Here is a 22374-nt window from a genome sequence, read left to right on the forward strand (position 1 = left end):
CAAGGCATGGTTCTCTGTGTAGCCCTGGCTGTTCTGGAACTCTCTGTATACTAGGTCTTGAACTCACTGAGATCTACCTGCCTTTGCTTCCTGAGTGCTGGCATCAAAGGTCACCATGCAACTATGTATAGCTTTGAACAGTCTTTCATTTCTAGGTCTGACCACAGCATCGAATTCCTGCAATTGAATTTCAGAGTCTTTTTTTTTTTGTTTTTTGTTTTTTCGAGACAGGGTTTCTCTGTATAGCCCTGGCTGTCCTGGAACTCACTCTGTAGACCAGGCTGGCCTCGAACTCAGAAATCCACCTGCCGCTGCCTCCCGAGTGCTGGGATTAAAGGCGTGCGCCACCACCGCCCGGCGAATTTCAGAGTCTTACAAAGATGTTTTCTAGAGACTCCATTTCAAATGTATTGAGCATAACAAAACCAGAAAACCTTGGGATGAGAGTGCTTGTATCTTTAGTTCTTCAGTTGAACTTGAGAATTGCTTAACTTGGTACTTTTAACTTTATAGCATCTGCCAATCTTCGTCCCATATGATTACAAGATGTAGATTAATTCCCATTGGGCCTCAGTTCTCTGCCAGTCCCTCGTAACTTTCCCAGCTTAGAGCTGCTTCTGAAGCAGTGCAATGCTGCAGCAAAACCCACTCTCTATCCCAAAGGTGCTTCCTTCCTGGGATCTGCAGGATTTTTCTGCTTGTCAGCTTCCGTAGAAACTTAGCTGAGTGGGGTTGTCTGCCTTTTGTAAATAAGGACCAGTAGTACTGTGCTATTCAGTAAGGATTGTAGACACTGGCTAGTGTGGCTATTTACACAGAAATACGTGGATTCCTAGCCCTTCTTAAACTAAGCATGGTGGTGAATTTCTGTAATCCCAGAACTCAAGTGGATCAGAAGATCAAGGCCATCCTTGGTACTACAGTGAATTTTCAGTTAACTTGGAATATGAGAGTCCCTGTCTCAGAAAAAAAAAACAAAACAAAGTAAACAAAACCAACCAGTCAACAAACAAACATCTCTAAAATTAAAAAATAATCCAGCTTCTTAGTCCTCCCTCACTTCAGCTACTCATGGCTACCAAATTCTACATGCACTCTTGGAATGTGTCCATCCCGGTAAAGAGTCCTGTCTGTTGGATGGCCCATGTGACTGAGCTGCCAGGGTGTCAACCTCTCATCTCCATGCTATATAGTCGGATCTGATGACTGTAAGTGTGGAACTGCTAGGGAAGGGCACCCTTGGTACGTATTTCTCTAACATGGGTCTTTGGTCATGTGTTTCTCGGTGAGAGCAAGCTGGGGCCACAGTGGGTCTCCAAGGTAGCACCTTTATGTAGCTTTTCATGGTTGTTTAGAGTAAAATGCTCCTTACAGGAACATAAAACATTAAAGTACTAAAAATCCAAATCAGATAGTACAGAAACCCCAGTGTTCTGACAAAAGTGTGCCTCTACTGTGACCTCCTTACCAGCTGGGGTGAAGCTCAGGAGGTGAGTGTGCAGTGTCCACACTGTTTCAAGGTCTGGGACTGGATGATGTTTGTGGTACCGTAGTTCAGAAGGCTTTTCTGTCTGGGCATCACATTTATTCCCACACATAGAAGAAACCTACTCTTGGGAAGATCAGATACGAGGGTCTGCTCTTCCGATGTCCTGAATTCTGAACAGTGACTCTCGTTCTCTCTTGGCCTGTACTTATGTGTGAGAATTTGAGCTTTAGTGAGAAAAAAAATCCCCTGGTAAGTGTTCATCTGGGGTATGTTATGTGTATCTTTTTTTCTCACATGGTAAGTCGTATCATTCACCTAATACTTTATAGTGCTGCTTCTGCTAGACTTTAATACTGTTTTTATAAAACAATCTTGTAATTTTACGTGGTTTTAAAGAAAGAATGTTTTGTTTGGTCTTGATGGTCCTGTTCCCATTTCAGCAAGCCATGTCCTCCAACCGATGAGCAATTGGTTGCAGGGTAAGACCAAGATCTCTCCACCCCTTTTCTGTCTTGATTCCGGCTGCCTTCTCTTCGTGTAATTGTGCTTACTGCCTAATTTCTCTCAATGTTGAAGAATGACTAACGAGGTGCATAGGCTCTAGCTTGGAATCCTCCCTGCCTCTCAAGAGCCCAGATTTCCCCACAGCCTCTGCCCTTTTCCCCAGAATTAGTTAGCTGTTTCACATCCTTTGAGAACCTAAAGCATGGTTGGCTGGCACCAGAGAGATTGCTGGTCCGGGTATACTGTGCAAACCTCCTCCCCAAATGGGAACTAGCAGTCCCATGATACTGGGCCAACGTGTGGGTTTCTCATCTCCTGTCCTACTGCATAGTGGGGGCTCATGGTCACTGCTCCTTGCCTTTAGTTCTGAGAGAGAGAGAGGCAGAGGGAGGGAGGGAGACAGACAGACAGACTGACAGACTGTCTGTGTTAACAACACTTGGGTATTTGAGTGTTCAGTTAGATACCCAGGATTAGAAGGAACTAAGCAGTGGTAAAAACGTCCCCATGAAGGTGATATGGAGCGTTTATAAGTTGCACTGACTTGTCCCCTAGCAGGTCTATCTGTGTGAGCCATGGCTATACATACAGTATGTGTGAGTTTCAATCAACAAGCAGGTTGAGAGGCTGGCAAGAGGAGTTGTGGTTAGGAACACATGTATTCCATTGGACCTTGGTTCAATTCCCAGCACCTACATGGCAGCTCACAGCTATCTTTAACTTTAGTACCAGGGGATCCAGTGCCTTCTTTAAGGCCCTTTTCCATGGGCCTCAGGTACATACCTGGTGTATATACATACACACAGGTAAAAACATTCATACACATTAAAAAAGAAAAAAGGGCCGGTTGAAGGTATAGAGTTGAGCTCCTTTCTTGTCTTTTCTCCTCTCCATTCCTGGGTAACTCCACTCCAGAATGTTTTTACTAAAAATAGAATCCTTGAATTCTTTAACTAGGAAAACTATTCTTTCAAAATAAAAAGAAATTAAAACAAGGAAAAAAATTCTGGCCTGAATTTCAACTGGGCTGTTATATCTTCCTAAATACATTTTTCTTGGATGTTCAAGTTAGAAATGTTTAGTTTTTGTAGCAGGTGTTTTATTGTCTTATTTTACACTTCCCAGGTTTTCAAAGGAGTTTTGTAACTTCTGGAAACAGTGAACCTTGTCCCTCGTTATTTGCTAAGTATAAGTTGTACCCTTCCCTGGTCTCAGGCTACTTTGTCTTTGTGCAGATCATGTCATCAAACACTATGTGAAGTCCGTGACCACGCCAGTGTCTTTCATCATAAACGTGAAATGTTAGGAGGTGGTATGCAGCTCAGACCTGCTCCAATGACAAAACGGCCAGCTACACAGGGGCTTCCTTGGATAGCCGCTTGAGGCGTCCTGGCCTAAGCAGCAGTCCACGTCTGTCTGTGGGACAGGCCTCTTAGAGGGAAGACTTGATTTTGTTCCTTTAAGGGCATATTTGAGTTTTTGTATTTGCAGATGGATTTTTGGTATTTATGGGATACTGCTGCTTGCCTTTGGGCATTCTGTGGCCAAAGCTGAAGCATGTTGGTGGCTCTTCACGACAGAGAGGGAGTTTTTAGTGAAGACTTTTGACTGTCAAGGAAGAAGTGATGAGGCGGTTAAGGTCATTCTCCCATCTGCTACTTTTGTATATTAACTCACTGGATGTGTTGGATGTTGCTTATGTAGACATGATATGAAATGATAGGAAATGCTGGCTGGATCAGTGCCCAAGTGTTTGGTAGGGTTTAGTACCCTGGGCCTCCTTGTGCATGAGTGTGTCTTTTAGACAGGTGGGACGGGCAGAAAGCTACGTAGGTTTTTTTTTTTTTTAAGAAAACCTACAAAATGCCCTTATCTGAGTTGTTGAGTCTTCCATGTTCTAATATCCCAGACATTAATATTCCAGGAAAGGGGGACTAAGGATTTGTCTGAGTGTCCTACAGGTCCCAGGATTTTAATGATAAGACTAGTTCTAGAAGGGTTGACAAAACCCGCATTGCAGAGGGTAAGGAAGCCCCTTGTGACCAACTCTCTGCATCTGATTTATTTGGGGGTCCAGAAGCCCTGTGGCAGCCAGGGGATCCTGCTAGTTTTTCAGGAAACCAGCACCAGCCCTCTAGGCCGTAGCAGCCTGGAGCGTTCTCACAGGCTTGGGTAGAAGTGGGAGAATCGCACAGCCGCTTGCCTTGCATGTTGACCACAGCCAGGCTTCTGTGCTATACCGCCTCCAGGTCACTGGTACTACAGCCTTGCCTTGTGTTGGTGGCCTGGAGTGAGTGCCCCCATAGACACTTTCTGTCCCAGTGACACTTGCTGCTTTGGAGTTAAGCCACAGCAGCTGTTTGAAGCTGACCTTCCTTTTTCATCATGGAGGGGTTATGATGTTAGTCTGTCTCCCTTCCCCCACTGAGAATGTCTCCAGAAGAAACAAGACTAAGGTCCCACATAGTTCAGGACTGTAAGGGTCTCCCTGCCCAGGACAGACTATGAGCCTGATAGTGCTGGAGCTGTCTTCCCCAAACCACCCTACCTAGATATTAGACAGCTCTCTGTAGTAGACAGATGAGCATAGGTGTTCTCTCCCTTTAGGGCTAGATCAGAAACAGTGCCTGTATGTCTACAGTGGAGGCCTCAGTCCCTGGTCTCTGAGATAAGAGGCAACACCAGGCCCCAGTGCTCTCCTCCCTGCAGACAATTCACTTATCCAGGTCCCCAGACAGGGAGGACTAGGTTTGCCAGTAGGGAGACAGATGTACAGATGGCTGTTGGAAAGGGTGAGCTCCCACACCCAGCCATTCCCACTCCTCCATGACACTTGTTTCTGTGCATCCCATGTTCCTGCAACACAGTGCATCTGCATGCCATGCACAAAATCCCTCAGTAAGAACTGGAAAGTTTAAGTGTTGAGGATAAGGGAAGGGCCGTGCAGCTCTGCTGAAAGGGATGAAGTTAGCATACTGCATGCATCTTTGAGCTCTGTCCTCTGGTCCTTTTTGTGGCCCTGTTGTGGAGGGACTGGGGTCATGGGTGTTGAGAGGTATAGTTCCCAAACCGCAGTACAGTAAGGAGAGGCCTGTGAGCCTCGGTGAGTGGCTCCCAAGGGCAGTGCCAGCCCCAGCTGATCTTCCTTTTACATGCAAACCGCAGCTGTTTCTCTTCTAATTTCATACAGCATGCCAGAAATGACAGCATGTGCCTTCAGCCTGTGCTTCTCCTGCCTTCTACCTGTAATTCTGGTGATTTCACGTCCCTAACCTTGGGATTGCTGCAAGAGAGTCATTGATAGGAATGCCACCCTCTGGGGACAAAGTAGCTCCACAGAAACTGTCATTTCCTGAGCCACCCCCACTTGTGGGTCCCTGGGTACGGTGCTGTGATTTCCGTTAATGCATTTCCATCCTACCTTTTTACAATTTTAAGGTTCTCTGATGTTATTCTGGCAACAATTTTGGCAACCAAATCTGAAATGTGCGGCCAGAAATTTGAACTGAAGATTGATAATGTCCGGTTTGTTGGGCACCCAACACTGCTGCAGCACGCTCTGGGGCAGGTATGGCTCTCCTCAGCAGGTAGGAGTTTTCTAGGGTGCGTGAGCCTAGTCTTTACTGGTTCTGAGGGTCAGAATGGTGCTGACGTTGATGCTGGTGAATGTGTGATTAGGGCAGCAGGTCTGATCAGCCGTTTGCCATGAGCTGTGTACCTTCATGGGTCCTGAGGATCCAGCAGAGGATGACGGCACTTGCCCCTAGGTGCTACAGTTCCTGCCAGTAGCTTGTCTCTTCATTCAGTGATGGCTGGAACCCATAGTCTTCCATATGCTATGCAGTTGTTGGTCCACTGAGCTACATCCCCAGCTCTCTCTGACTAGCCTTTACTGACTATAGTCTGGATCTCTAATAACTGGCCTTTCCTCTGATATATAGGGGAAGGCAACAATGAGTTAACTGACAATTGTTCTGAACTTTGAAAAAATGGTGCATGCTTCTTGTTAAGTGCTATTTTAATAACCAACATATTTTAACACATATTGTTGAGCTAATCTTTTTTTTTCTTTCTTTCTTTTTTTCTTTTTTTGGTTTTTCAAGACATGGTTTCTCTGTGTAGCCCTGGCTGTCCTGGAACTCACTCTGTAGACCAGGCTGGCCTCGAACTCAGAAATCTGCCTGTCCTAACCTTTCTATATATGTTCTCTGATGGATGAGTATTTGGGTACTGAGTATGTTAACAAGTACAATGTGCTAATACCCAAAGGAGCTTGTACACTAGAGCCAGTCAGCTCTTTGCGTACAGGCAGGCTCCACGACAGCAACCCTTAGATGCAGAACTGTTTCAGCACACCAGACTGTTTAGAGATTGTGTAAAGAGCTGTGCTGTGACTGACAAGCTTCATCCTTATGAGGAACTCCTGAGGCCATTGGAATATCTTACCTTTGGTATTAACTCCCTCCCTACAGTGGTCTTTAGTGACAGGGCTCTGTTCTGTCTGTGGATGAGAGGGGGAGTTGACAGTCACTTCCTGTAGAATTGCAGTGACAGTCAGGGTACATTTCCTGGGTGTTGTAGGGAGAGTTGGGACCCAGGGTTCTAACTCCCATCTATAGGCAACCCTTGTAATTAGGTTTGAAGGATGCCTCTCTGAGTGGTATGTTTGAGTGCTTTGGATTTGTTATTGAGATTGCATGGATGCCAGAACTGGAGCGAGGTATGGACTTGGTTCTTGGCTGCTCCTTTGCATCAGGGCTGCTGGGCACTACCCTCTCTCTAACTGTCCTGCGTCCTTGCCATGGCAACAGGGGCATGGTTCTGGGCTCTTCACCCATATGCACCCCTTTCTGTCCTGTCACTTTGGGCATCGTCAGCTTGATTTCTTCAGTCACTGAACTCGGAGCACAAGCCATTTTGCTTGTTGCATACGAGTGATTCAGCTGTTTGTGTGGTGGTTGACTCCTCTGTAAACAAAAGCACTATAGCTTTCTGTAGAAAGTTGTGGCTCTCTGATGGCCATGGTGTCTCACCCCTCTGATTCTAGTATTGGGAACCTGAGGTAGGATCACTATGAGTTCAAGACCAGCTTGGACTCATACTAAGTTCTGGGTCCCCCTGTAGTTCATAGGGAAACCCTGCTACAAACAGACAGATAGGATACTGTGTCTTTGATTTATTAGAATTATGCTCTTTTACAGGTCTCCAAAACAGATCCATCTCCAAAGCGGGAAGCACCGACTATGATTCTTTTTAATGTGGTGTTTGCACTGAGGGTGAGTGTTGTACAAGTAGTTAGGTCCAAAAGGAGGATCTGAGGGAGAAGGGCAGTGTGCAGGGAGCCCAGGCTGTGTGCACAGCGCTTGTCCTTTAAGTAACGTGCCGTGGAGGCAGAGCTCATGGCTTCTCTCTCCTCCCCTCCCTCCTCCAACTGTTTGTAAACTACATACACATAACAATATTTACTTTATTAACAGTGGTAGACAGGCTGCAGAGACGGCTCAGTGGTTAAGAGCACTGCTCTTCCAGAGGACCTGAGTTCAATTCCCAGCAACAGCATGCTGGCTCACAACCATCTGTAATGGGTGATGATTCTGGTGTGTCTGAAGACAATGGTGTACTCACATACATAAGATAAATAAAACCTTAAAAGGGGAGAGGGGAAAGAAATCAAAACAGTGATAGTTACAGAACCCAGTGCCTTGTGCATGTTAGACAAGCAGTCTATTTCTAAGCCACATCCTTAGCCCCAAATGGTTCTCATTTTAAAGTGTATGGTGGCACACACGTGTTATCCCAGCACTTGGGGGGAGGAAGCTGGAGAATTGTCGTAAATTTGAGGCCAGCCTGTGCCACAGACTGAGATTCTATCTCACAAACAGACAAATGAACACTCTGCTAGACCGGCTGGCACATTCCCATAATCCCAGCACCTGGGAACAGGGGTAGGACAACCAGGATTTCAAGGTCAGTTTCTGTACATGGTAAACTTGAGGCCGGTCTAGGCTACATGAATCCCTCTCTTAGTGCCCCGTTACTTAGTGCTCCAAAAAAGTATACAATTTAAGTCAGGCATGACTGCTTGTCTTTGGCTGTATAGTAAGACCCTGATTCATATCACCAAATAGTAAACGAAATTCACAATTTAGTTACACCTAATTCATTTGTAATGTCACCATGTATCATTTATCTTGTTCATCACTGCTATCTAGAGTCGTAGTTTATCTCTTAACAGGAAAGCCATGAGAAGGCCAGTAGCAGTTTTTATGTGTCTGTATTCCAAAGCGAATCCTAGGCCTCATGTCCATTCTGTTGTTTTAGATTTATTTTTATCTGTGAACATGAGTACATGTGTGTCTGTCCAAGGACAGAAGAAGAGTTAGATCCCTTGGAGCTGTAGTGGCAAACAGTTGTGAACCACTCCCTGTGTTCTAGGCACAGAAGTCAGGACCTCAGGGAGAGCAGCAGATGGTCTGACCCTGAGCCTCCTCTCTGGCACTTTTTCTTTTTTTGCTTTGGTTTCTGCTCTTTTGAGACAGAGTCTCAGAATGTAACTTTGGCTGACCTGGAACTTGCTATATAGATCAGGCTAGCCTGAAACTCACAGAAATCTACCTGTCTCTGCCTCCTGAGCACTGGGATTAAAGGTCTGTGCCACTGTGCCTGGCTTTTGTTACTTTTTAAAGAAATGGTTTTGTATATCCCAGGCTGGCCATGAATACTTATGTATCTGAGGATGACCTAGAACTCCTAATCCTCCTGCCTCCACCTCACAAGTGCTAAGATTATAGCCATGTGCCCTATACCTGTTGTATATCCATTCATTATTCCATTACAAGACATATCTATGAAACAGTGGTTATTATTTTATGCCATAATGCCCTTTTGAATCTGACAAGAATTAACCATGATAAATTGGTATTAACTAGTACCTGGTCTGTTAAAACGTCTTGATTGAAAATGGTTTTCAGTTGGCCTGTGAGCCAAGATGCAACCCCTGCTCGCTGTGTATGGTCTCTGTCTCCACTAGTCCTATCACATTTCCCACATCCAGACTTGTCTCATTGGGCAGACTTTCTGTGTCTTGTAGACTGGAAGTTACTATGAAGGTGTAGTTATATCTGGATACAAGCTTTTGGGTGGCAGAAAGTCCCATGGGTGACGATATATTAACTTTGGTGGTGCTGCTTATTCTGTACTGTGAATGTTCACTTTGTCTGAGATGGTGTCACGAAAGCCAGGCTGGCCTCAACTTTCATATGTAGATTTGAACTTGATCCTTCTACCTCTGCCTCCCACCACACCTAGCTGTAAGTACACTTTTTGTTAGCATTCCCATTGAAGTCTGGCACATTCCAGGTGGCAGCTTTCTCAGCGTGTCCCTGCATAGCCTCGGCTGCTGAAGGCAGCTTCCTTAGTGTTAGATGTGCAAACAAGACCTACCAGATATCCCTTCAGTGTATGTCATTGAGCCTTATGGTGTGGGGGTGAGAACTACCTCGCACAAAGGGGACACTCAAACAGTTGATCCCCAGCAGCAGCTATAGGGAGGCTTTTATACCTCAGTTAGTGGCATCTCCAGCAGAGTATGACTCACTGTGACTTCAGTCATTAGTCAAAGGGAAAGTCTATGTCCAAGATTATTCTCTCCCTGCTTTTCTAGTGGAGTGTTTTTACATAGACTCTTGTAAATGTGTATTTTGTTTTGAGGCAATTGTATATCTGTATGAATCAGCCCTTCTAGAGCATGATCAAGGGGATGCCCTAAGCATGAAGAATCAGGGCAAACTGCCTGATGATCAGGGCAAGTTTGCCCAGGTTTTACCTCTGTTTGAAAATATTGGGCTTATTGAGAATGTAGAAAGTCTTTCCAACTCCAGATGTACAAGGTGTTGTCTGGGTAAGATTTTAACTTAAAGATTTTAACAGGCACAGGGTCACTCAGCAAATAAACAGGATGGGAAACAGCATTGGAGGCCCTAATCAGAGGTGCCATTTGTCCCTTCCCTTCTGACCCTGTACCCTCAGGTATTACTCAGCAGTCCTGGTAGCCTCTAGAAACTCTTGAGTCATGCTTGGCTCAGTTATCTGCTCGTTCAAGCATCTCCGTAGACCCCCACAGTGGCCTGCTCCACCCTTGGCCTGGGTGTGTACACCTGCTGGTTGACTATGGTCACTGATAGGTTCCAGAAGGGTGAGGGACACTTCTGATCTGAGCATTTTCTGTATGCTACTTTGGCCTAGTTAGTGTGGGTACACAGTGGACACTGGAAAGGGACATGGACCAGGAGCCTAGTGAATTTGATTAGCAGACGGGGTCTTTATTAGGAATAATTCATCCCTGACAGATGTTTAGCAAATAGCATAACACTTTTGTATTGTTTGTCCTGGAAGAGTGTGGCCTGTTGTGAATGGAGTCCTATATACTACTATAAACCAGACATGTTCATAAGTGGTCAATGCACAACAGGATTACAGATACCGCCAAGGTTTTGCTCCGGTCAGCCTCTGCTCTGAGTGCTGTGTGTGTTTGACCACTTTCCTCTGCTTAGTCGGTTTTCCTTCCTCAGATGATGACCCATGACCCATGATCACATAATAGGTGGGTGGGATCAGTGCCCTTAGCTGTCCTTTGGTTTTCTCTACAGTCCTAGCATAGTGGGAATGCGTGTTCCCCATGGAGGACTCCTATAGAGTCACCTCTGCAACTCCAGACAGTTGTTCCTGAGACTAGAAGATGAGGAAGTCAGCCAGCATGTATATAGGTAGGCTATGGGCATGCACAGGGAATTCTGGATGGCAGTTGCTATGAGGAGAAACCTAGCGGAAAGGAATGGAGAGGGCCTCTTTCATGGTCTAGGCTTTTGCTCTGCACTTGTATTAGAGCCTTATAAATGTGTCTCTGTGTACATATTCTGAGTGCTTGGCCTCTGTTGTGCAGGCCAATGCTGACCCGTCAGTGATAAACTGTCTACACAACCTGTCCCGGCGCATTGCTACTGTTCTACAGCATGAGGAGCGCCGCTGCCAGTATCTCACTCGAGAGGCCAAGCTGATCCTAGCACTTCAGGATGAGGTGTCTGCTATGGCTGATGGTGAGTGCAGCAGCCTGCTAAGCACGGGTCTGCTCTGGCTGATGGCGTCTCTTTGTGTAGTATCCCTAGAGGACCAACTGGTCATTCTGCTTTGTTTTGAGGCAACTGCAAATAATGTTCCAAGTTGGCTTTCTAGTTTCAGGGACACTATTAAAGAGATTCTCTGTGCAGAGAGGGAAAGGCAGGCTTGCTGCCTGGTTGCAGGTTTGATCACATGCCAGTTCTCTTTGTGGACTTGGGGTATGCTGAGAGTACAGAGAGTCCCCACCTCTCCCGCACTACAGCACAACTGTCAGAAGCTAACCAAAGCTTTGGATTTGGTGAGCTGGACGCTGAAGAGGAAGTCCTCACAATAATTGGTAAGCAGAGACTGGCTAGAGAAGTTAACAAGATTTTCACATTGAGCTGGTCATGACCAGCACTAGAAGGCTCTTCTAGGGGTTTATATATGAATCTACTTTGCAAAATGGATGGGTCTGAATTGATGTCTCTAGGAAGGACTCCACACATTGTTATGTGATCACCTTTCCTTTAGGAAAAATACATCAGCCTGACACTGGTTTTGCTACATAAATTTGTCCTGGGATGGGAAACTCAGGGAGGGGCCATTGAGAACATCCAGCTAGTAAACTGAGTGATTTCCATACTTGGCTTTAAAATTGAAGAACCTAACTATCCTCTAACCAATCAAAACAACAACAACAACAAAAAAATCTGTGCTGATAGATACTGTGTAACCTTTAGTGTACCCAGAGGACCAGACCACACTGGCGAGAAACTGGGAATGACCTCTGCTTCCTTCTCCTAGGCTTCTCAGCTACAGAAGAAAGAATGAGGAACAGAAATTAGACCGAATTATTACAAACTAACAAAGTCTTGTCTGATTCTAATGTATTTTCAGTGAAAACTTTATTTTTTTCCTTTGAAAATTAGGTGGGCATGGTGGCATGTACTTTTATACTAGCCTGTAGAAGGCAGAGGCCAGTGGATCTCTGGGTTCCAGGACAGTCATAGAGAGAGACCGTGTCTCCAAAACAAAACCACTTGTATTATGGGCCTGGGAATCTTTGTAGAGTTAGTTGCCTAGTATATGTGAGGCTCTGGATTCCAGCCCTAGGACCCGAGACAAAGAGATAGCAAAAACAAACAATACTTATTTTTTCTATTTTAATTAATTATAAGTATGATAGGAAACAATCCAGAAATTTTCTATTAAGATTTAGATCTAGGCATGGTGGTACTACTTGCCTTTAATCAGGACTTGAGAAAAAGAGGCAGGTGGGGATCTCTGAGTTTTGAGGCCAACCTGGTCTACAGAATAAGGTTTAGGCTAGCCAAGGCTACACAGTGAGATCCTGTATCAAAAAGAAAGAAACAAACCAAAACCAACAACAAAAATCTGTTTAAAAGATTAGATATTAAAAAACCAGTGTTTGGGCTGGAGAGATGGCTCAGTGGTTAGCACTGACTGCTCTTCTGGAGGTTATGAGTTCAAATCCCAACAACCACATGGTGGCTCACAGTCATCTGTAATGAGATCTGATGCTCTCTTATGGGGTGTTTGAAGACAGCTACGGTGTACTCACATATAATAAATAAATAAAAACCTTTGGGCCGGAGTGAGTGGGGCCAGAGCAAGCGGGAGAAGGGAAGGGAAAAAAACAAACTGATGTTCATTTTAATTAGATGTATATTTTTGCTAGAGATTCATGAAGATTAAAAGATATTTCAGTCCCAAAGACACATCTCATGATTGTACAGTGTTGGGGAGGAGTGAGACTCCTCACCATGAGAATGTGGCATGAGAATACCCAGTCACTGCAACAGAGGGTGGGGGCTGCTGAGACATGCACCTTTGGTGGGAGGCAGTGGAGCTGGCAGCTTGCTCCTGTGACCACAAACAAGGTTGACAAGTTTAAATATAAATAGTTTTTATATACATTTCATATGCAAATAGTTTCTCAGATCAGCCTGAGTCTACCTTTATTTTACAGGGATCGGGGTATATTGATGGTGATGATTACAAGGAGTTTTTTGGAATGTTAACTTAACATTGGTTTAATATTACTTGTTAATGTTGAATTTGTTCTAAAGATTGTTCCTGTTCTGGCCTGGGCATGTTTTCTTGCTTTGGAAGTTGTAAATCCTTAACTGTTGTTATTCTTGTAGCAAATGAAGGTCCTCAGTCCCCATTCCACCACATCCTACCCAAGTGCAAGCTGGCTAGGGACCTCAAAGAAGCGTATGACAGGTAAGACCCCGAGGGCCATGCTTGTTGAACCTCCTCTTCCTGGGCCAGCTTCCCCAAGCCTCCAGAGTGGAAGCCTCCCACAGACAATACTGCCATAGGCTCTGTGTGCTGGAGCTCTGCTGAGACGGGGACAAGAAAAGTTAAGGGATAGGACACTTGTGTGCCCACTTTTCAGGAAACCCGATTTGGTGTCCATTTTTTCTAGTGGCAGCCTCTTTTTTTTGAGTGATGTACTTAGCAGAGACAGTTACTTCCAGACTCCTTTACAACAGAAGCTCCGCCCACAACTGTCCATGAAAGCTTGAAAGTGCTTTTGAACCATTAAACTCAGCAACACTTTATTGAGCTTAACTTAGTGCCGAGTTCTTTACCGCCTCCATTGAGGTGGGCCTCACTTGCCTCTTCTCACTTGAGGAAGTCCAACTTCAGTGGGCAGAGTTGGAGTTGACTGATAGTCTATGCTCTGGGAGAGCTGGAGGTGGAGACACTGACAGTCTGAGGTCAGCAAACCTCATTTGATTTGATTATATTGGTGGCTGAGTATTCTATTAAATATATACTTAAGCCTGTGTGTGTGATCTAGGGTGGCTTGATACAGGTGTGTGTGATGCTTGCTTTCTCTCTTTTATTTTTTAGACAAGAGTTTCATAGCTGGGTGGTGGTGGCGCATGCCTTTAATCCCAGCACTTGGGAGGCAGAGACAAGCAGATTTCTGAGTTCGAGGCCAGCCTGGTCTACAGAGTGAGTTCCAGGACAGCCAGGGCTACACAGAGAAACTCTGTCTCAAGATAACAAACAAAACAAAACAAAGAAGAGTTCCATTGTGTAGTCCTGGCTGGCCTGGAACTAACTCACTTATGTAGACAAGGCTTGGCTGCATAGCATCTAAAAAACAAAGTAAAAAGGAAACCAGTGATTGTAGGTTTCTTCTCTTTTTTTCTTTTTTTTTTTTTTTTTTTTGTTTTGTTTTGTTGTTGTTTTTGGTTTTTCGAGACAGGGTTTCTCTGTATAGCCCTCCTCTGCTCCTACTTGTCTCTTGGAACTCAAGAGATCCGCCTGCCTCTGCCTCCCAAGTGCTGGGATTAAAGGCGTGCGCCACCACCGCCCGGTTGACTGTAGGTTTCTAAAGGGGGTGGGGGGGGGAAAGGATGTGCTGGGGAAAAAGTAAAACCTTAGAAAGCTTTGTCATCTGCCAGGGACAGCTCAGGGCTTGAGGGTTCCTAGAGCCACCTAGTGGACCAATTCGGAGGAACAGGAATTTGAGCTTCTGGTGAGAAAGGCATTCAAAGTCCTTCTAGCCAGATACCCTGTTTGTTGGTGCACAAGGTCTCGTTTCTCCAGGTGAGCTACAGCAGTCAGCCTGGGTCCTGGAGCCTGTCCTGGGACGCTTCTCTGCAGGATCCGGCAGTTGTGGCCTCCTCTGCTCCTACTTGTCTGATATTGCACAGCTGTTTAACTGCCCAGTAGCCCTCTTGGCCTGATTCCCTCCCAGCCTCATCCCACAAGGTCTGTGGTTGGCCTCAAGGTCCTGTCCCTCAGCAATAAAAAGGTTTAACTGAGTATACATTGGCTGGGTAGATCAACTATAATATCTGTCTCCTGACAGTAGCTCTTTGCCAGATCCCTGAGAAAGGTGTTCTCAGAGAAGACCTAAAAGACAGGAAGTTGTGGGCTTAATTGGCATCAAGCTTTAAGAGCATCCTTTCAACAGAATTGTTCTGGGTTTACTATTTTAACCAAAGCCAAGGCTCTGATATAGTTCTAGCTGGCAACCCTATTCCCTAATTGTCTGTGAATATAGAGTGGAAGTAGGAGTCCCTTAGGAGATTACTCTAGTTGTCCTAGGACCTGTGTCTCCTCCATGTCTCCCCCAGGTTGCTTCCCTCAGTAGGGCAGGGATGTCCCTTCACTTTCTCTAACATAACCCTTTGCTCAGCTCACCACAGTTAAAGAGATGTGGAATGGCAGGAGGGTAACGATACACATTCCTTGTGGTGTGAAGAAGTGTTCTGTTGAGTGATTCTCTGAATTAACAGGGACTGTGGTTGGGTCTGGGAGGCTCAGATCATGGGAATGCTATCTGAGGCCTGGCCAGGTAAGTAGTACTGGCCATGCTGTTAGCTGCTAAAGAGCAAGAGCAAGCCTGTAGATGCCTCTGAATGTTCCAAGAGTTACAGTCTGCATTGCATAAAAAATGTACAGACATGTAAAGTTTTGTTTGAGGTCTTGAGGTAGGATTTTTGGAGCCTACCCATGTTTGTCTCTTGTGCTGCATCCTGCCATGTATAGTAGGAAGCCTGGCCGCTGTGTGGGGCAGGGCACACAGGATACATGGCGGCGTCTCAGAGTAGGAAGAGGCTTAGCTGAGGGAGGTCAGAAGTGACTTGTGTGCAGGTGTGAGATAATCTTGCACACAGCGTGTCTTGAGTGCAGAAGATAGGACTGTGCTGTTCTGCACAGTCATGGTGTGTAGATGCCGGGCCCTGGCAGGAACATTTATCTCCTGTTGCAGGAGGGCTGGACTCTAATGCTGTGTGAAGGCTGGATAAGCTTGGGGGGACAGTGTTTTTCTGAAGACTGTTTTCAGACTGAATATTAAACTCCTGCAGATAGGGACATAAGCTTAGCAGGAAACTTTTCCAGGTGTAAACCTTTGGTTTCATCTTGAGATGCAGATCACAGAAGCAGGGGCAGCTCCTTTTGTTTTTCCCTTTTGCTGTGAAGGATTCACCTGACTGGCTCCAGAGCTAGAGGCTAGAAGTTGGGCAAGCATGTTTCTATCATTCCTTGTCCTCCCAGTACACTCCAGAGGTTTGTCCAGATGTGCGTCTAGTACTTAGGGGACTCCTAATGACAGTGTTCAGTGTCTCCATGCCACAGAGCTTGGTTACTTTGTAAAGAGGTTCTAGTTCAGTACAAAATATTCAGAAGGAAAGACACAGGCTGGGGATCTGAGTCAGCTGGCAAGAGGTTGAGACATACCTGAGTTTTGAGGCTGTTATAAAGGCCTTAATAGCCGGGCAGTGGTGGCACACACCTTTAATCCCAGCACTTGGGAGGCAGAGGCAGGAGGATTTCTGAGTTCGAGGCCAGCCTGGTCTACAGAACGAGTTCTAGGACAGCCAGGGCTACACAGACAAACCCTGTCTCGAAAAAACCAAAAAATAGAAAAATAAAAAAAAAATAAATAAAGGCCTTAATGTGTCCCTCATGCCCACAGCTAGCATTTAATCCTGGCCTGCACTGCCACACACGTCTCTATGTACCTTTCCCTGTAACTCTGTAGTTTATATACTGTGTCATCCACAGTAAAATTCTTCCAAGTATAAGGCTGGAATGTGTTTCCTCTCTTACTGTGCCCCAGGAGCCTGAAACACTACTTAGAGCTGCACCTAGCACATGGTTGTCACCACATCACTGAGGTCCTTGGTGGACTAGAATCCACTGTGTTTGAAATGATAGGAGTCTTGGTATTTAATTCTGATTCCATGTTGTTCCAGTAGCTACCCTGTACTATACCCTAAATAAGAGAGTTCAAAAATAGGACCTTCTATTTCTTCCCTTTGTGACCATAAGTTAATTGGAGGAGCCTGGCTAGTGTTTGCATGGGCATGACCACAGCGCAGTGCAGTGTAGCTGTGTAACCCTTTCCTCTCTTGCCCTTGCCCATCTGTGTGTGCTGGGAGGTTTTCCTAATGCAGTGTTTCTCATGGTTGGTTGTGAGCTTTGCTTTCCATCCTGAAGAATGGGGTAGCTCTGGAAACTGTACAGGCAGACATACTTGGTTAGGGCCCATTCCTAGAAAGGCCAAGAATGTTGACCTCAGGGAGCCCCGGTCTTTAACCCACATCTTGACATTCATTAAACCCTGCTCTTAACAGACTTTAAAGTTTGTACCTCTCCCGTGAACTTCCCCTGTGAACCACCATTGTCCTCTAGGCTTAGCCACAGCCTGTGGTGCCCATCCGTACTCATCCTCAGTGGTGCTGAGGCTCTGGGAGAAGCAGGCATAGATATTTGGGAGCCATGAGGTAACTCACATTAAACAGTGGTGCTGCAGAGATCCTGGGGAGTGAGGGGTCACAGATGTGTTGTTTCCTTTTCCCTCTGCTATTCTCTGTTGAAGGAGAAAAAGACTTGTTTTTGCATTTGAATTTGTTGGCTAGAGTTCCTGGCAACCCTCTGGGGAAAATTCAGAAGCTTAGAGCTCTTGTCTATTGCTGGAGGCCTCAGGGAAGAGACTATAATAGCCCTTGGCAGCTATTGTGGTGTATGCTGAGAATCTCAGCATTTGGGAGTTAGAGGCAGGAGGATCACAAGTTTGAGGGCAGATTGGGATACACAACAAAATTCTGTCTAAAAAACCCCAAAAAACAAAAACCAAACCAAAACAAAAACTACAGAAAAAAAAGAGAGTGAGCGTGGCATGGCAGCACACGTCTTTACTCCCAGCTCTTGAAAGGCGGAAGCAGGGACAACTCTGAGTTGGAATCCAGCCTACATATCGAGACCCAGTACATAGAGAGACCCTGTCTCAGAAAAAGAAATGGGGGTGGGAGAAAAGAGAAAACAAAAGTGTGTTTTCTGGAGCCTAGAGCAAGGACCTTGTTTCTCCCACAGTACCCAAACATTTCACCTTTGACCCAGGCAGGAAGAACTCTTGCCACGTCCCCTTTAACTACTAGCTTGCCCTATCCTTGGCCATTCCCATACTGGGAGCTGAGAATAGCAGCAGAGTGGGTAGGGATGGGAAAATCCTTCTTGGCTGCTCTTCTGGGTGGGAGGCAGCAGAGGAAAAGGGAAGGTCCTATAGAGATTGGCAGTTTGGAAACCAAGGGGTGTGTCCTGTTTGAGAATGGAGTCATGAAGCTTTAGGATGTCTTTCCTACACTGGATGAAGGAGGCTGCCTGTCTGGTTAGCTCTTCTGAGCTTGACTGGGTTGAGGCAGATGACAGGAAATACCTTTCTCAGTCAGAATAAGTACAAGTCTTTCTTTATGTAATTTGTATAATTACATTTCAGAAATGTGCTAACATACTTTTGCCCACTCAGCATATAGACCTTTTATTTAATAAGCACATGTTGTTGGCACTTATCATCAGGACTGTGTGGCTGAGCCATGGGCGGGACTCCTCCTTCGCACAACCCTTTCCTCCTAGGCGTGGTTCTGTGGGGACAACCCACAGGGCCACCTGTCCACAGGATGGGTTCTGGGAAGACAGTGTTCCTGCAGACCACTTCTGACTCTGGGTTCTCTCCCCTGCTTCCACTCATGAGTGCTTCATGTGCCAGTACAAACTTTGCATGTACCTGCTGTGGTTGGCTAGAACAGTATTAAGTAGTAAACTGGTAGTATCCTGTGGCCATGAACACAGGGTACAGGGTGAAGGCCAGAGTGAAGGTGGAGCCAGGATACCTCACTGAGGGTGTACACTTAAGATTGGAGTTATGAGAAAGTCAGGAGGCATCTAGGAAGAGAGGCCGTGTCAAACTTGTGTCAAGGTCCTGAGAATGGCTACAATTGAGTGATGGGGAAGGAAATGAGGGCAGGAAGTGTGTGGAGCACACACAGGGTTCTCTATGCTGGAAGACCATGGACAGTACTGCCCAGGTAGAAGCTGTAAGAAGAGGGACCGCAGGTGCTGGTTCCCTGGGCAGCTCTGGCCTGGTTTTGCTGAAGAGGTCTGGATTTGCAGGTAGAGTACATAGGATTTGTTGATGGTTTGAGATGCTGTATGCGGCCATGCCTGAGCATACTGAGCTGTAAGTGTGTGTCAGTCACTGAGAATGTGGAGGCAAAGGTTTGCTGTGGAGGAATATTTGGGCTCGGCTGGGTAGTCACTGCCTCTGATTGATAGCGCACCAGTTATACCTGTGGTGCTCTACCACCAGCAAGGTACATAAAGGGAGGTGCTCTGTACTTCCTACTATTAACATTCTGTGGGGCATGACAGCTTCCCTCTTCTACACATCTCTCCTCCATTGAGATAATCCCTGTTCTGCCCATCTGTACTTGGGTCTACATCAGGTGTTCAAGAAAGGCCCTCTCAGAGAGAGGATGTGCTGTGGATGCCAGGTGTTTGTCAGGGTCTAGGCAGGCAGTCAGTGTCTCTGCCACATTGAATTCTTGGGAGACAGAGCAGCTTACTTTAGTCCTGATGAGCTGAATGGATTATACATTACTCTAGGGCCAGACAGAGTTTGTGTGTATCTGTGTGTGTATTCCTAACATTTTCTTAGGTATATTGAGATCTGAAAAGATATTCTCTTCCGCTGAGTTCTCCGCCTGTGTTTTCCCCTAGCCATCAGGGGAGTATATGAGGCCACCATCTGTGATTAGGTATTTGTTCATTGGGAATAAGTAGATGCTCACCATAGTAACAATGCTCACTCTTCACAGCCTGTGCACATCCGGTGTGGTACGGCTTCACATTAACAGCTGGCTGGAAGTGAGCTTCTGTCTGCCCCACAAGATCCACTATGCAGCTTCAAGTCTGATCCCTCCTGAAGCTATTGAACGGAGCCTGAAAGCCATCCGGTGAGAGACGACCCCATCCTGTCTTCCCCTCAGCTGCTGTCTGAGACCTTACTAGTTACTTTGTTCCAGAAATTCCCTTTTCTTCTTCCTGCCACAGAAATTGGCATGTAGGAGTTTGTTGTTAATAAAACCACATGGTTTTATATCTAATTCTGCCCAGAAATGACCTAGGCCCTCCCTGCATTGCCTGGGTGAGTAGAAGCTGCCAAGAGCCTCACCCAGGTCTGCAGGGCAGCTTGGGGCTCATCTAGAACTTTAGCAGATTGCCTTCATGGTACACTCAGGAATTGTCAGCATTTCATCAGAAATCATGGGAACCCACTTACTTTCTTAGATTAGTTGATTTCCTGTAAGGAAAAGGCAGGACTGGGAATGTAACTCAGTGGTATAGTGCTTTCTAGGCCCGGGCTCTGTTCTCAGCACTACAAGGAAGAAAAAAGATAAAAAGAAATCTAGGCACATCAACCCTGGAAATGACAGAAAGCAGATTACTTATTGTCCAGTCTCCCTACACTCCCATGTCTCTGCTCCAAGTCAAATGACTGAGCATATTTCTCTAGTTATTCATAGTTGGTGGATATTTTTTTGTTTTTCCTGTGTTTAGAAAGACCCCTCCCTTTTTTATGGTACTAATGATTAAACCTAGGTCTTTGCACATGGTAGGCAAGCATTCTATCATTTATCACTACATGCATGCATACATATGTACATACATACATTACCATATGCCTGTACTCCCTCACTCTCCATGAGTCAGAGACTCTCTGTCTTCCTCGCTGTCCTGGAATTTACTATGTACACTAGGCTAGCCTTAAATTCACAGAGAGTCATCTGCCTTTGCCTCTTAGGAGTTGGAATTACAGATCTATACTAGCCACCATTTTTTTATTGTTATTTATCCATATGTGTGTGCATGCATGTACACATATGTATGAGGTGGCAGAGACAGGCAGATCCCAAAGGCTTGGTGGCCAACAAGTCCAGCCAAAATGGCAAGCTTCAGGTTCAATGAGAGGTCCTATCTCAAAAAATAAGGTGGAGAGCTAGGCATCATGGCACACACACTTAAGCCCAGCACTTGGGAAGCACTTGGGAACTCAGGAGCATCTCTGATTTCAAGGCCAGCCTAGTCTACAGCCTGGTCCTGAGTTCCAGGACAGCCTGGGCTATACAGAGAAACCCTGTCTCAAAAAATAAATAAGATTGAGGATTGATAAGCTGGTTCAGGAGGTAAAGGCACTCACTGCCAGGCTTGATGAAATCAGTAAGTGTAAAGAAAAAGGTGGAGAGTGACAAAGTCATCTGATGTTGACCTCTGGCCTCCATACTTACATACACAGGTTCATGCACTGCCTTCCCCCATGTACAGCCTCCCCCACGTACATATCTCAGTCTGTCTGTCTCTGACACACACTCTCTCTCTCTCTCTCTCTCTCTCTCTCTCTCTCTCTCACACACACACACACACACACACACACACACACACACACACACCCCTGAGGTACTGGGAGAATCCCAGAAGGGGGATAGGAAGTCAGGTATTACTGCAGCAGTAATCCTTGCAGATTATGTAAAAGCCCCTGGACACATAACTGCTTTCTCTCTGGTTTCCCCTCAACCTCTCCTGCCCAGTGCCTGTGGATCTAGCTGTGCCTTGGTGTTCCATACTTACCTGGTACAGGGTTCCATGGCTCTTTCTGTCTTGCTGACATGTGCCTCTGTCCTTCAGCCCATACCATGCCTTGCTACTCCTCAGTGACGAGAAGTCACTGCTGAGTGAGCTTCCCATTGACTGCTCCCCGGCTCTGGTGCGAGTGATCAAGACCACATCTGCTGTGAAGAACCTGCAGCAGCTAGCCCAGGATGCTGATCTGGCCTTGCTGCAGGTAGGGCCCTGGGCACTTGGGGGAGTGGGAAAAAGAGCCTTCTGGGTACATTTAGGGAGGCAGCCTGTGGGGGATCAGGAAAGCAGACTGCCTGCCATGCTGAGTCCCCAGTGTCTAGCACATAAGTAGATACTTACTGAATGTCCTGCCACAGATCAGGGTAGGAGGGGTGAGGTTCTGGTATCTGGTCACACTTAGTTTAGAGCCACAGGACTGACTTCTTTCTCTGTTAAGCAGAGGTGAGGCAAGCCTTGGGAGAAAGGAGAGAAGTTGGGGAAGTAGTTAGCACACAGTGCACTGATCTGCCAGCTCAGGACAGGCTCACCTGGCCTGTGAGCAAGGGCGTGAAGCAGAGCTGGGGTTTGAGCATGCAGCTTACCCTGCTGGGTGGCCTTGAGTTTTTGAACATTTTCCTACCTTTTTTTTTTTTTTTTTTGTTTTTTTTTTTTTTTTTTTTTTTTTTTTTGGTTTTTCGAGACAGGGTTTCTCTGTATAGCCCGGGCTGTCCTGGAACTCACTCTGTAGACCAGGCTGGCCTCGAACTCAGAAATCCGCCTGCCTCTGCCTCCCGAGTGCTGGGATTAAAGGCGTGCGCCACCACCGCCCGGCC

General features: G+C 46.0%; 1 protein-coding gene across 2 annotated transcripts in view; it reads left to right on the plus strand.

Moving 5' to 3' along the window:
- The window catches only part of Nprl3 (NPR3 like, GATOR1 complex subunit), a 38630-nt gene that overhangs the window by 8328 nt on the left and 7928 nt on the right, over positions 1-22374 (plus strand). Inside the window, exons 3-9 of one of the 2 annotated variants that reach the window (XM_028756445.1) lie at positions 1930-1968; positions 5432-5561; positions 7195-7269; positions 10935-11088; positions 13258-13339; positions 19741-19878; positions 21608-21764. In XM_028756445.1, coding sequence (XP_028612278.1) covers positions 1930-1968; positions 5432-5561; positions 7195-7269; positions 10935-11088; positions 13258-13339; positions 19741-19878; positions 21608-21764 — 775 coding nt within the window. The remainder of the gene's footprint in view (positions 1-1929; positions 1969-5431; positions 5562-7194; positions 7270-10934; positions 11089-13257; positions 13340-19740; positions 19879-21607; positions 21765-22374) is intronic. The other variant, XM_028756446.1, reaches the window with a different exon arrangement.

This window comes from Grammomys surdaster, unplaced genomic scaffold (genome assembly GCF_004785775.1).
Source record: "Grammomys surdaster isolate TR1022 unplaced genomic scaffold, NIH_TR_1.0 126121, whole genome shotgun sequence".
NCBI classification, from domain to species: Eukaryota; Metazoa; Chordata; class Mammalia; order Rodentia; family Muridae; genus Grammomys; species Grammomys surdaster.